General features: G+C 45.6%; 1 protein-coding gene across 1 annotated transcript in view; it reads right to left on the reverse strand.

Moving 5' to 3' along the window:
* LOC120817863 (ATP-binding cassette sub-family C member 5) overlaps positions 1–14,414 on the reverse strand; it is a gene marked incomplete in the record, with an annotated part of 20,497 nt that extends 6,083 nt beyond the window's left edge. Inside the window, 19 exon segments of the mRNA XM_078100717.1 lie at positions 614–743; positions 1,674–1,820; positions 2,218–2,402; positions 2,481–2,592; positions 2,906–3,031; positions 3,195–3,398; positions 3,550–3,622; positions 3,717–3,841; positions 3,999–4,070; positions 4,166–4,522; positions 5,155–5,262; positions 5,414–5,562; positions 6,673–6,820; positions 7,546–7,719; positions 8,021–8,254; positions 9,097–9,156; positions 11,581–11,736; positions 12,155–12,343; positions 14,068–14,414. Coding sequence (XP_077956843.1) covers positions 614–743; positions 1,674–1,820; positions 2,218–2,402; positions 2,481–2,592; positions 2,906–3,031; positions 3,195–3,398; positions 3,550–3,622; positions 3,717–3,841; positions 3,999–4,070; positions 4,166–4,522; positions 5,155–5,262; positions 5,414–5,562; positions 6,673–6,820; positions 7,546–7,719; positions 8,021–8,254; positions 9,097–9,120 — 2,368 coding nt within the window.
* Between the last annotated feature and the right edge of the window lie 516 nt (positions 14,415–14,930).

Below are 14,930 nucleotides of genomic sequence, written 5' to 3' on the forward strand. Positions count from 1 at the left end.
GATCCGTGTCTATACGTCGTGATATGCAAATTCTCATTGTGTTCCTTATCAAAGAACTGGGCTCTCTTACGAGTTTTAGACACAATCTCCAATATGTTTGCCATTGGTATATTGTTAGAATGATTGAAGGCTTTTCACAGTTAATCATAAAATTATCATTTACAATTTGATTAGATAACTACCAACTATGTGATGTTAGAAGCCAACCAATGATATTTGATCATACAGTGAAAAAGTGGTTCCAGATGAAAAAACTTTCTTTAGAGGTAATAGGACATCTTCAATTGATTCTAGAATTGAAAAGATAAAGATAAGTTAAAGGATTAACGTTATCCAAAATAAGATGCTACATTGTTTGTTAATAATATTAAGTCACTACTGTAAAATGTAGTGTTGTATGTATCAGAAGATGAAAGAGTGCCCTGGAAAGACCACATTGACGACGTGTGTAAAATAAACATTCAATCTTTTTGCCTCGACTGCTTATTTGAAGCAAAAAGAGTCCATGCAAGACCACTGTGTCTTGGCGGTACATGTTTTCAACCAGAGTGACTTCCCTGACCGAGAGCTCTCTCACGGGGAGGGTTGACAGGCAAGACAAATCCACTCTCACCCTCATCCATGTCTCTGGAGAAGCGGGTCAGAATACGACCCAGAGGCGTTGTATCAAAAAAGTGCATGGGGCTGAGCAGGAGCCGGCCAAACAGCTTGTCGTGGAGCACAGAGGCAGCCCTCACCGTGCACTGAAAACACAAACAAGAGCCGCGCTGGTACATGAGACCTGACACATGGAAACAAAGCACTTAAGGAAACATACGGAGAGAATCGAGGCTTGGATAAGCAGACTGTCGGAAGGAAAAACTTCTGTCATTGCGCTGGGCCTTAAACACAATAACACACAATCGATAAATATAGTGGCACTCAATTGTTGGCTGCGGAGTTATGCTAAGCATGTGCACAGCGGTGGGTCATTCTTTGCCCCCCCCGCACAAGACAAGATGTCAAAACTTAATTTCTAATGAGTGTCCGGGAGGCTGACACTGAGGTCATGACCCAATGAGCGAGAGACATTTCACCAATAGGACAGAAATAACATGTGGCAGCAGAGAACAAATTAATTATATTAATGTAATATTCAACACTCCCAAAGATCTCATCGCAGCTAGGGGTAAAAAAAAAAAAAAAGATTGGCCATCTTTGAAAAATTAGCAATTTCAAGTGGCACACATTAACATGTGGGCCTAACCTCTGCAATGCAGTGTCAGGATAGGTTAACACGAAAAAGAGGCTGCACCCAAAGGGGAACTGACATGCGCATGCACAAACACACACACCCTTTCTCTCTGCTTCTTTGTATTTCTTGCACTCACAGAGACACACACACACACACACACACACACACACACACACACACATAGTAGCTGTAAAGCCCTGAGACATGGCAGTGGACAGATAAATGGATTTGGCCTACAGGCACTTTCAATTATAGGACTGAAACCACGGCAGCATGAACAAACGACAATAAAGACAATTAGGGAGCACTGCGTAACTGTACATCACTAATAAATCAATGTATTATATCCTTTTTAAACAGCACTATTATTTTAAAGTTCTTCAGGGATTGAGTGGATAAAGCATGCAGGTGAAGGAGGGACGTCACAGAGGAGGCTTACCTTCACAAATACCAGTCCTCTGAACGTCTTCAGCAGTAAAGCAGCTGCCATGGATACGACGTAAACAGTCGAATAGTACTGAATGTGAGGGTTCAGTCCCATGCTGTTGCTTGCCATCGTTTCATTCACTGAGATTAATGATGTGTTCTGAGGGCAGATGGAGCAACAAATCACCAAGAGTAAGAAGAAAAAAAAAAATCCAATTTCTCCCCATGAAGGAATTTTGGCTCTAATGAAACTGAGAAAAGCAGACACTTTGGAATACAACATAAAAAATGAAAATCAACCAGTTCAATTATGTTTACTATTCTGAGCACATTTCTCAAAAGCAGCTACCGTCTGCTTTGCTGCACATCTGTTTCTGCACTCCTAGCGCTTGTTTTTAATTAACTTTACCGTGGTTCCGCTACTTTTTTTTAACCATGCACATTCAGATTAATGCTCAGTCGGCTGCCACGACTCACTGAGGGATAGTAGTTATTTGGGAGCCAAATACACACTGGAGGCGTCTATTGTAGTAAAGCAGGATTGTCCCCAAACTCACCCCGCTGCCCTGTCTGATCCAGTGGCTCAGCCACCAGTTACTGAAGGCTATGCTGCCTGTGGTGGCGAGGAAGAGGATGATGTTGACGATGAACACAGCCGCCCCTCCCGCCGCTTTGATGTAGGCTCCATACACGGACCAGGCGACGGCACCAGAGCCCTTCTCCTCCGCTTTCATCAGTCGTTCTGAACGGAAAGATGTTAGGCATCAAAACTTCTCGAGGGAACCACAAATTTAGCAGTAGAAGTGGCGGGGTCTCTCACCTCCGTTGGTGCTCTCCACCTTTGGTCTGACCGTGGTGACATCGACGGCATCGTCTACCTTTTCTGCAGCTGCGCTCGGCCGTTTGTTTTTTAAATTCTCTTTCACCAGATTCTAAGGGACGAAACCGGCACGCAAAGAAGGAGAGCTTTGAAACGTGCCACAGATCACGGTAGATGTGACAACAACACAAGTCATTTCAACAAAGAGATCAGCGAGAGTCTTTAGCAGCTCACCAGAAAATCAATGTGCGCATACATTTTGAAAGGCCATGTCTGCATTAACATTTCCCGCTATCGGACCAGGCTTTCTGGGCTGATTAATTATTTAGCCTGTAAAGATCAATGTTTTTGTGCAGTGGGGGCCAAAAAGGGCTTACTCAAAAGAGCTGGCCTGGTGCCTTGTTTGGCCTTGGCCTTGGCCTTACCTCCTGCTGCATGCTGTTGAATAGGCTGGCATAGTCGCGCTCTTTACCCATTAGCTGAGCGTGGGTGCCGTGCTCGGCAATCTGTCCGTCCTTCATCAAAATGACTTGGTCACAGTCAGGCAGGTACTAGAATAAAAAAGAGGAGGCAAAACTTTAATTAGATAAACGTGAAAAAGTCGTGTAATATTTTCACAGTGTTAAAAATAAAGTATTTTTTTATGCTTCAGAAAAAATGATTCATTCTATACAAAAAAAATTGGTATCAATAAAAATTCAGACAGTCCCTTACCTGCAGCTGGTGGGTCACAAAAAGCACCGTCTGGTCTTTGGCGGCACCCCTGATAGCTTTGTGGAAGACGTGGGAGCCGACAAAAGCGTCGACGGCACTGAGAGGGTCGTCCAGGAGGAGTATGGGCCGCTCGCTATAGAGGGCGCGCGCCAGGCTCACTCTCTGACGCTGCCCTCCGCTCAGGTTGGCACCTCGCTCTCCAATCTACAAAGAAAAAGTAAACAGAAAAACAACGTGCCGTAAAAAAAACGCTGCTCTTGTTGTGGTTACATAAACACAAACTGCTGCACGCAGGAGAGAAGACGCATTTTAATTAAGAGAAAGAGATTACTCAGAAGCAGATTTGCACAAATACCTCTGTCATATCTCCATATGGGAGCTCTCCAAGATCTGGGAGAAGGCAGCAGGCTTCTAGGACAGCATGGTATCTGAAAAGGAAACAATGAGAAGATAAATGAAGGATAAATCTCAACCTTTATTACATTTGCTTTTCATGAAACGTCATACGGCAGAGGATCCTACTTGTCTTGGTCGTACTCATTTCCAAACAGAATATTCTCCTTCAGTGATTCATTGAGGATCCAGGCCTGTTGTGCCACATAAGCGAAGCCCCCGCTGACAGCTACATTACCCTCTAACAGGGTCATCTGCAACGGAAAACACAGCAGGTTGGAAGCAGATAAAAACCATTGAAACATTCCTTTTGAAGGTTGTTGCTCGGCATTAGGTCTAAATAAGAGGTTCAAAAACACTTTTACTTGTGTGCTGCTCGGTGGGAAACTGAACTGAACTGAACGATCTCACCTGTCCCAGCAGAGCAGACAGTAGGGAGCTCTTCCCGCTGCCGACGCCTCCACAGATTCCAACCAGCGAACCCTAACGATGGATACAAAGTGGCAGGCAAAGGTTTGTCCAACTGTTTAATTAAAAGTGTCGATAACCCACGTATTGTTTATTGTTTGTGTTGTTACCCTCTTAATGCGCTGGTCAATGTGGTGCAGGGTCTTGTGCAGTGGAGGTCGTATGGTTTGGGTGGAGGAGATGGTGCTCTGGGGGCTCTCCTGCTCCATATTTATGAGGAGACTTTGCGCGTTGGGACCTTCCTGGTTTCCTTTGTCGTCCTCTGCGGAAATGTTAAGGCTGAGCTTCTCCCTGCGCAGCACGCGCGTCATCCCTATTGTGTCTCGCTTGGTCGGCGGTGGCTTAGGTTTCGCAGCCGGAGAACGCGCCTTTTCCCAAGCCAGTGTGGCGCCCCGAAATTCCACTGCATTGCTGGGGTCCTCCATTTTGACCAGAACTACCTCTCTGTCATCCATCATAAAGAGCCTCTGTGGAAACAGACACATTAGGCTACTTTATGCAAAGTATAACTTTGGCCTCCAACTGTGGTGACAAAATTTATAAAAGATGTGCTGATAAAAGTACAATTGACTGATATATTTACCTGACTGAAGTAAAAACAAACTCAAGGCTTCTGTCTTTGCTTATGTTGAAGCAAAGGATTGTTTCAACTTTGTGTACTTGAGGTTGTGCCATGTAATGAGACATATGGACTGAGCGTTTCTTTTGTATTTTACAAATACAGTTGTCCTGTTTCAGGTCTGTCCTGCCCTTGAGTATCTCATTACTGTATTATAGACGACTGCATTAGAGTAAACACACAGAATACCTCAAACCTGTAGGGAGAAACGCTTGCTTGCTTAACCCAGCTCTCTAAACAATCCCTCACTAACATGCGACTTCTACCATGCGTTTGGTATACAGTGTGTCAGAGAATACCAGTATGTGGCTGGGTGTATTTTAGGATCAACAGGAGCTCAGATTGGTTCTGAGATAGTGTATCAACATTCAAAACAAAAAAACTGATGTTAAATAACACACTGCACCCAGTAGTGTGTTGGATTGAAGCAATTTAAGTGACTCTGTAAATAAAGGTGGTTGACAGATTTGTATTTCTCACCTGAAATCTTTTAACTGCGACGGCACCCTCAGACAGTGCCCTCACCGCCAACGGGGTGACTTTCAGGGAAAAGGTCATGGAGTTGAAAACGGCAACCACAGTGAAAGCCTGGGTTGTGATGTGCAGAGATGGAGGGTTATGTTATTTGCCTTATGTTAGTTACTGAAGTAAACATTTGTTGTTTATTCTATATCAAGATATCAGATACAGACATATACTAATAAAATACATTGTGTACATAGATCCCACAGCTAAATACCTGAGCTGCATTAAGTTCCTGGCCCAAAGCCATGTGCAAGGTGAAAGTGCACACACTGGCTATCACCACGACGATGGGAGCCATGCCCACTGTGAGGCTCTGGACGATCCCGGCACTCTCCAGTATTCCCCTCTCTTCGGATCGCACCTCTGTTGAGGAGATAATAGGGGGAGAGAGAGAGAGAGAGATGATAAAAAAGCAGCAGCCAAACAGAGTGTGAAAAAAAAATGGTTGAGTGACTTCCAAAGGACCTCCAGTGCACATTCAATCAACAATGACATAAGAGTCACTAACCGCTGCTCGGCGAGTGGACAGAAATAGATACATTGTGAGGATGAAGGCCCCACATCCAAACATGGTGTGAAAGGGCTTCAAAACCTGCTGAACCTTGATAGCTGTACAAGTCTAATGGCAACATCCTGCCCCCCTTCCTCCATGTTTATATCTCACAAACGCAGACTGCTTGGTGCTGCGTTCAAACATCGGAACAAAAAGCTTGTGCACCTCTAATTCGGACCGAGCAGTACTGTGTGTAAAATATGTGAAGCAACTCCTTATTCTCCGCGGGATTTGATTTGTATGTGTTTTTCCTGCACGGATAACAAAGACAGATGAAAAAAAAGAAAATAACAACACAGCACAGGCAAAAACAGTGTGATCATCCATTTTATAACAATACTAATTGGAGGGAATGACACTTTAACTCTTAGGACTTAATGGCCATTAAGTTAAGATGGCAATTAATTATCATTATAATAGCTAATCAAAGTCATCACCTGGCTAATTTGTAGCATGATTAAAAGTTGAAAATGATCCTTATCCACATCCTACAGCAAAGACCTCATGAGAAAAGACCATCGCTAATTCATGGCTAAGTAGAGGCGCCTCGACAGTCATTTAAGGTATGATAGGGCCCCAAACACAGACACGCAAATTAACCTTAAAGCCAGGGGAGTCAAACTGGCCCTGATTATGGAGGTTGGCATTGGGAAATACTTAAATGGCACACGCTAATGGAAATGGATTTTAGGATCAGTGTTATCTTTCCAGTTCACTAAGAGGAGAAGTCTAATTTCAGGGGACAAAGTGACCAATTAGTTACAAATTTGCCGTGCTGACAGGTGTTCAAATGAGGGGACTCGTGTTTTTTTTTTTCTGTGTGATTTGTGAAAGCTCAGAATAGCATGTCGTTTGCATCTCTAGACCACAAACATGACATGAGAATTGCTGAGTCATTTGGGAAAATGACAGCCACTCACTGTGAATATTCTTTGCAAAGGCATCTTCCCAACAATACATCTTGATGAACTTTATGCAGCCCAAGATCTCGTTCATCAGCCTCACGCGCCGGTCAGTCACCGTCACACACTTTTTGCGGAAATACGCCGTCAGTCTCGATGCGAGCATCTGTCGAAACGGGAACAGAGGAAATGATGACACGAGAAATAAGTGGTAGGAGAGGAAATGAAAGTAGACACAATCACATTAGCTGTGCTGCATGCCTGTCCGAGGACCAGAGCAATAAATGCCTTTCGCATCAACGGCCGGGTCTCTGGCTGTCAGGCTTCAACTGTCATTTGATTGATAACAGCAGCTCGAGGTTGAAAGAGACTGATAGCCAAAAGAGTTATGATGCTTTTAAAAAGTGCCGGTTGTACTCTTCAACAACCTCAAAAAAATGGTTTTTCCTTACGTCTTCTACCAACTGAATTAGTTTTTATGAAAATAACAGGTCAGCAATAAAGTTTATAGTGTTTATAGTCTGTTTGCCATTCATTTTCAGAAATGTCTATAATGAAATAGCTTCTCACATTTGTAATATATATAATCAGCAATTTCCCTAAAACTTTTGGTAATTTTTGTAATTAAATTGCGTACCCTTGCTACAATGACTGGGTTAATTACCTTTCAACATTTTAGAATAATCCGTAATTAACTATATTCTCTCGTTGACAGCAATTTAAATACAGTGACAGTTTTCTGAGTCGTTATTAATTTATCCTAATTTCTGTACCCTCAATTTAGCAATCCTGTATTTTGTCTCCTCTGTTTTAGTTGTAACAACAGCGTTGCCCAACAGGCTCAAAAGGCTCTCTGTCCCACGGTTGCAGGTGTTTAGGCTGAAGTCGTACCATTGTAGGGTAGAAGAGGACGAAAACCGCCGACCCCAGCAGAGCAGCGGGGCCCAGGAAGTAGGCGGTGTAGGAAAGACCCAGTATTCCCACCAAGGGTCCCCCGGCCAGAAGGCAGCTCATTGACACCGCTTCATACAGCCGCTGGCCGTCACTGGAGCAGATGTTGATGAGCTGGGTAGAGAGACAGCAATGTGACCAATATTTCCAAACAATGCACAGTGAAACCTCAAAGAAAACACAGCCACCATTCCCATGTTTACTTGTTGGCCAAGTATTCCTCTCAAGCTGTATAATGACTCATCTTAAACAGCCCCCCCCCTCCCCTCTCAGGCTATGGGGTGTGTCAACATCAAGCAGAAACGGTGTAAGAGCACAAATTAAGTTCATCTCAATCATCTGCGCGTAGTGTCCCGCGGGGCCGGGTGATTTAGTTCATTTGGAGAGGAGCCCCCTCCAGGGTTATATCACCTACCTCGCCAGGACCAATGTCTTTGGTAGTGCGTAGGCGGAGGATCTTGTGGAACGCAAAAGTCAGGGTCGCCCCGCGGAGGCGAGCTGCGGTGCGGTAGTTGACGGCCCACATGAGCCCAAGAGACCAGGAGCGAACCAATTCCATGAGGAAGATCCCGGCGACCAGGGAGAGGCCGTAAGGCACGCGGCTCACCGAGTCCTGGGAATACTCCAGCAGGGCTCGGACCAGGAGAGCCTTGGGGACGGACGGGGAGGCAAGGAGCGGAGGGAGGAGGTTAAGTACACAGCGGAGAAACAGTAACGTTGTGGGACAGGAGAAAAAGGAGTTAAAAAAGGAGAGGTTAAATGGAGAAAATGGCATGTAGAGATAAACAGGGCAGCAGAAGTCACATTACACAAGAAGACAAGAGATTAAATGAGGGAAATACGCGTGTCAATTGGAAGGGACGACTGAATGAGCCACAACCACGTGGGATGAGTCAAATACCTAAAACAAGATTGCAAATTAATTAACTGCAGAGAGGATATTTCGAACGCAGCATTGTCTAAATAAGTGCACAAAATAAATCTCTCTGGAATGTGAGACACATGCGTCATTGTTTAAGACCTAAATCCAGTTAAAGCTATTAGTTGCGGGTAGTAGCGAGCACTTGTGTACACACCATGTGACATCAAAATAAACAGCTTAGAGCACGAGGAAACAATGGGATCGACTCATTATTAGCAAAACCTGGGAATTCCAAACATAAAGGCCTTTTTACGGGGATCAGTCGGAAGGCTCCGGCATTTGCATCTGCTCCGGGTGTTTGTACGCGGGGTCACGGATGGCCATTTTTCTTCGGAGAGTGGGACACCAAAGGCGCGACTGGTTATAAACCAGCTAATCCATGGCATTATTAGGGGTTTCACAATCTTAAGGCTTTGTAATCTCTCAGAATGTTTTCCTTTCAATTTCCCCGCCAGCATGAAACAGGATGAAGTGATTTTCTGAAACTTGGGACTCCAAGCCGGCGACTGTGTTGAAAGGCGTATCAGCAGAATATAAAAAGGCAAGAGGAGGATTTGGACGCCACTCACCGGCCCAACAAAGGACCCCACCATCGTCTCTTCAGCTCATCGCGCCACAAAGCTTGGAGCCTGCAACCAGAAACCAGCGGCATAAAAAAAACTTAAACTTGCAGCTTGACCTTCATTTAGTAAATAATGAGTACCGACATTTAGTCCGACATTTATTTTGTGATTTTATCGTGGCAATTAACTGTGTAAAAAAGTGCGTACTTTAAGAATACTTCATACACTTTTATTTCTTCTTAAACAAAGTTGCCCTTCCAGTTTATTAGACTGCCAAAGCGCAATGGAAAAAAAACCTGTCTGGCAGGCAATTATGGCAGTTGGAGAGCGCAAAAGAATGAAGGCTGATAATAACTTAAAGGTGACCTACAACAAGGCACCAAGTAGTTAGATCAAAGATGTGCTAATGTTTACTATTATTGATATATATTGCCCATTGTGGATTCTAAAATATCTTGCATGATAGCTTATGATACAGCAGCAGTAGACAGTAATTTACTAAATTACTTTATTCAAAACGTATCGACAGAAGATTAAAGCAACTCGACTCTCAGTAGCCCAATAATTACTCCTTTAAGGCTAATGGCGCTAAATCTAAGAGATTATAATTAGCTGAAGCCCAATAGCTGCACATAGCACAGCTTGAGTTGCCGGTAATGAGACCTTTAAGTGAGTAACACATTTTGTGTTGCTAAATCCCATCAATGGACAAAACAGCAAGCGAGCGGTGCTCTGAAAGAGCAGCATAATAGGACACATTTCGCTGTGAACATCTACCCACATGATGGTCAATGTTAAGACACCGCACGTCCAAAGTTAAGTGTATTTACAGTTTCCATCGTAATTAACGACAATTACAGTTTTAGAAATGTCACAATACGAAAAGCATATACTTAAGTGAGTGCGTGGTGACACACACAAATGGAAATGAGAGGGCCGGGGCAACGAGGTGGGATCCAAAAGGAGGCAGGCTTTGCTTCGGAACATGGCTGAGATGGTCCTCACAAACCTCCGTTTGCCAGGATGGCAGGCAGGAGCTGATGTTTCGAGAGTGTGTGTTGGCGGGCACATTGCGTTCAAGGTTCGCACCTCACTGAGCACCAACAAGTGTCAACTCTCCCAGGGTGCTTTTCCCACCCTCCCTCCCCCAGTTGCATAACTGTTCTTGCTATGTCAACACCAAATAAAGGCCTCCCGTCTCCCGCGTCGCCGCGGCGCTCACGCACGCCATCGTCGGCCGTGCCAGCGCGGCAGCTTCCCTTTTTTTGTGTGGTCTTAAGCGCACACCGAGCGGCAGCGGCACCGAACCTCCAGGCAGTGAGCCAGACGGGTCATTTGCCACCCACGCGGTTGTCACTGGACAGAAGAGGGGAACTTCCCCAAATAGTCAACGGCCCCTTTTTGTGCAAAGTCACGCGGCCCCCCAATGACTCGGTGAGCAGCGAATGGACCGCGAGACCATTATTGTGAGTCTTTGTTGCTCGTCGGTAGAATCGGTGCGTGAGCTTGTGTTTGACAGGCAAACGGGGACTTGTGTCTCAGCCGGGCTCCGGTCAATAACAGGCAGCTAATGAATGTGACGGGGAGACGCAGTTCACCGCAGGTAAAGGGGTGTTCGTGATGTCACCTGGCAAAGTCAGGCACTAACTCTCACTGTAATCTAATCTCTAATCCCTGCTATTCTCAGCACCGCGTCCCTGCGTCGGTTGAGAAGGGCTGCATGGTCATGAATTAAGTCCCACTGCACGGGAAACAAAACACACGTGCGGAACACAAAGGAGAAAATAAGTTTCCTGAATTCGAAAGGAAAGAGGTGGTAGGGTTTATATTTTGTACCGACTTGTCATTTTTAAGCGCCTTCATCATTTCAAGTGTGGATGGGAAATAAGAGATATTATTCCTAACTGTTGTGTACACCGCAGGGAATTACATAATTGTATTGAAAAGACACATTTGGAACTTGATAACGTGAGAAAGGTTTCTAAATATTTGTCCAAAAAAGGAAAAACAATCCCCCCCGTCGGAGTGATGTAGAGATACGTTTACCAGCACACGCCCCGAAACAACGAGCTCCACTCGGTGCGGAAACAAAACACAAGACCTCAAGTGGATTGTTCTTTGTTTCCTAATGTGTTCATAAGGGGTGTTTCTTATGGTATCAGCTTATCATGGGACTCGCCTGTGCACTGGGGGCCAGAGCTCCAAAAACGTGTACCTGCAAAGATTCAGTAACGACGCACACTTTCCAATGACCGGCCCCGAGCGGCTGTCAATCGGAAAAGGTCTGTTCTTGGCGCTGCTTTGACCTCAATCAGCGAGATGCTGACCACCAGAGGGACGGAGCCGGCTAGCGCGCGTTTCTACCGCGGTGCCATGCACGCAACCCAACTCACAAATATTAAATATTAAACCAACACAAACCCCTTTCATGTCTCCCCGTGTTTCAGCATCAAATAGAGCGCGGCCACATTCACCAGGCGGTCCCCTCACCTTTGGCAGTTGATCTCAGAGGCTTCATGGCGAGACAGTCCCCACACGTCATCTATGGCCAAGCTGGACGCCTTGTAGGCCTTGCATGCCAGCGGGGAGAGCCAGTGCAGGGTCATAAATGAGAAGAAGCCGGCGTTATCGACTGGGTGCTGATGCCTGGAACAGAGGAGAAGATGTGGAGATGGGTGGGACGTCTCAGAGCGGGGGGGCATACACTCGGGTGCTATGTTGGGGGAGCGGGGCCACATGGGCCTCCGGGAAAAGAGAGGCGCCTTTGCACGCCGGAGTCAGTGAAAGGCGAATCACGCCTGCCATGTTTGAACAGTAATTTACACGCTCTTCACAGAAATCTGAGAGAGCAGCGAAGAGAGAGGGAGAGAAAAAAGAAAAGAATTCAGGGGCAGCTTATCGGTCGGTCTGTCGATGGGGGATAAGTTAACCGTCCCTTATCACGGCCTCCTGCTACTCCCCAACAGTCGGCGCGTCAGGCAGAAAACACAAATGTGAACTTCTATGTGTCTTTAAATGGGAACCTGTCAGACAGTCACTTGTACTTTAATACGGTTTTGTTTACTTGTGTGTTATTCTGAAGGGCTTTAAAAGCTGCAGGCTTTGGCGGTAGCGGCCTCGTCTCTTCGGCTCCCTCCCTGCAGATGCCTCTGCTTCCTCTTCCGCTAGCTCTTGCAGCAGTTGCGGGGGGGACAGGGGCAGACCCTCCACCCGCCCGGCTGCTTCTATGGCATCGGAGAACATGGCGCACCTTCTGGGGAGAGAACAGAGAAAACACATTAATTACGAAGGACTGAGTTTGCAAATATATATATGTTTAAAAAAAACGTATTTACTCATTTACTTGGGAGTGCCGGCCAGAAAAATAAAACTGCCAATTCCCGAGTTTAAATATTGGTATTATTAGTTTTATTTGAATTTGGCAGCGAACCGATAAGAAGTACTCAATCCAAAGTAGGGCTGCAACTAACAAAGATTTAAAATTAGGGAGTAATTGGCCAGTTATTGTCTGGATAATTCAGTTATTCATTTGTAGAAGCAATATTATAATGTATATTATAAACAAACCAATGGATTATTGTCCATTTTTATTTAAGTTTATTTTTAAATTAAATTATTATTCAATAATTATCTCGGCAGATTAATCTCACTCTAAATAGCAGTGTGATATACTGAAGTTTTTCCGAGTTTCTTTCCCCCCAAGATGCTTCAGGATTTTTTTTTTCTTTGGAGAAAAACACATTTCAGCTCAACTCTCAGTGGGGAAACGGGGAAGAATGAAACACAGTAATCTGTCTGAAGCGTCTTCCTTTAACCCAGAGGGCTGCAGTATTAGAGAGCCGCAGTGTTTTGCTGAATCACCCTGCGAGACGCAGTTGGACTTGAGAAACCACCTTGCACAGAGGTCGGGGCCCCTCTTTGGCATACAACTAAAGTGCTTATCTATTTAAAGACGAGCCGCCTGCAGGCCCGGCAGCAGTCATCCGAGCTGCCGATGTGTCCGCACACACCGTTACTGATCCCTTCCACGGACGGCAAAGCCCCGTGACAAGGTCAGCCACACTGCGCAGATCGACTGCCCAGAGAAAATGTTCTGTGACCAGATGTAATACGGATGAGATCGCTCAGCGGGGGGGATCCAAACGTGGTCACGTGATAGAAAGTTATACAATCGAGTTCTGAGGGAGAAAAAAGCCATATCCTGAACGGGTGACGGGAACCAAACACCGAGCACGTGAAGAAAAGATGTTTGTGTGCGTGTTTCCCCGCTGCCCTCGGTGTCTCTATTACGTGATGTTTGTCACGTGGCTGTGAACGTCACAGAGCGTTGATTAAAAGACAAACCTCATGCTTATTCATTACAGTTAAGAACTTAGCAGGCCAGATTGTTGTGTTCAGGGACAACAAAACGTTTGTAAACATACAGCAGTTACTGGTGGCCCGGTTGGACAGCAATGTGAGCAATGTGAGCAATGTGCAATGTGAGGGTTTGGCCTTAACATGGGCTGTGTTAAATTAGTAAGTATCGCCAGACCTTTGTTATGCTTTAAAAAAGGAAACAACCAAATATCTGCTTCGGTAATAGATTGGACAACTCACACAAAACCACAAAACTACGCACGTTTTCTCTGACAAACCAGTGAAAGAAAATACTGATTATATATGTATATACATACATACATACAGATGTTTGTTTTCAGTCAGATGAGATAAATCAATTCAGCATTTGTAAACAGAGAGGTTTTGAAAAGGTCAAGAACAAAGAGCATGTCTACTAATCCATGACCCACTATTACCTTTTTAAAATGATTAGTTAGGCCCGTGGGCCGCTTGGTAAACACTCCCAGTGGCACGTTCTTATACCTATAGAACATTCCCATACTGCCCAGTTAGTCACATCAAATTGACAAGTCTCCCAAGGCAGCAATGTGTTAGAAAGTTTGAGAGCAAACTCTTTTCCATTCACAACGCACTTACATGGCAGTCGGCCTCTTTTTTATGAGCAGGAAACGCGGACGAAGGTGAAGACGCGGTTGACCATGGTGTCTCTTTTCTTACGCTTTTTGTCACAGCAAAGACCTAAACTTATTTCCCAACGAGCGCGCGGACACGTCTCCCCCGGCGGCGCACCGGCGAAGGCGGTAAAAAGAAAAAACACCACACAGGCGGACGCCGGACAGTGCGCGTGCGTGCGGTACTTCTTGCCCGGCGGGGAGTCTGACGTTTTCCCGGTGTTTCCCCGGCGTCACCGGGGCTTCGTAACGGCTCCGCCAACAGGTGACGGAGCTCGACGGGTCGCCGGGGTGACGGAGGACCCCGCCCCCGACGAGGAGGAAGCGCACGCGCCGGGTAGTTTCCGCGTCAGAGTTTGGGGCTGGCAGGTGATTGGCCGGCGCCTGGAAGGTGATTGGCCGGCGGCTGCGGGCGTTGAGCCGCTGCTCAGGTGAGCGGCGTCGGTTCTCATGCGGGAAGAAGATGTACCCGAGAGAGGAAAAGCGCCTTTAAACGAGGAGCAAGCTACGTACCGACACCGGGGGTGGAATTTAACACCGAGGCTTATATCCAGAGGAGAGTCCCATTCGTGACATTTCATGAGAAATAGCGTTGCTATAAAATGCAACAACAATTTACGTCACATTTTCAGGGAAATTACTGTAAGTGCTGTGGGACAACGCCCAGTGGGGCAAAGGGAGTGGCTATTACCATTTTGCAGTTCATATCTAGAAAGTACAACAGAAAGATGTTGTGTACAACTAATTATATAAAACTGAGCATGAAAACCCATGCATTTTTAAACTTAATAAGTAAAACCTGAAAATTACTGTGAACGTATTGATTAT

This window comes from Gasterosteus aculeatus, chromosome 4 (genome assembly GCF_964276395.1).
Source record: "Gasterosteus aculeatus chromosome 4, fGasAcu3.hap1.1, whole genome shotgun sequence".
Lineage (NCBI taxonomy): Eukaryota > Metazoa > Chordata > Actinopteri > Perciformes > Gasterosteidae > Gasterosteus > Gasterosteus aculeatus.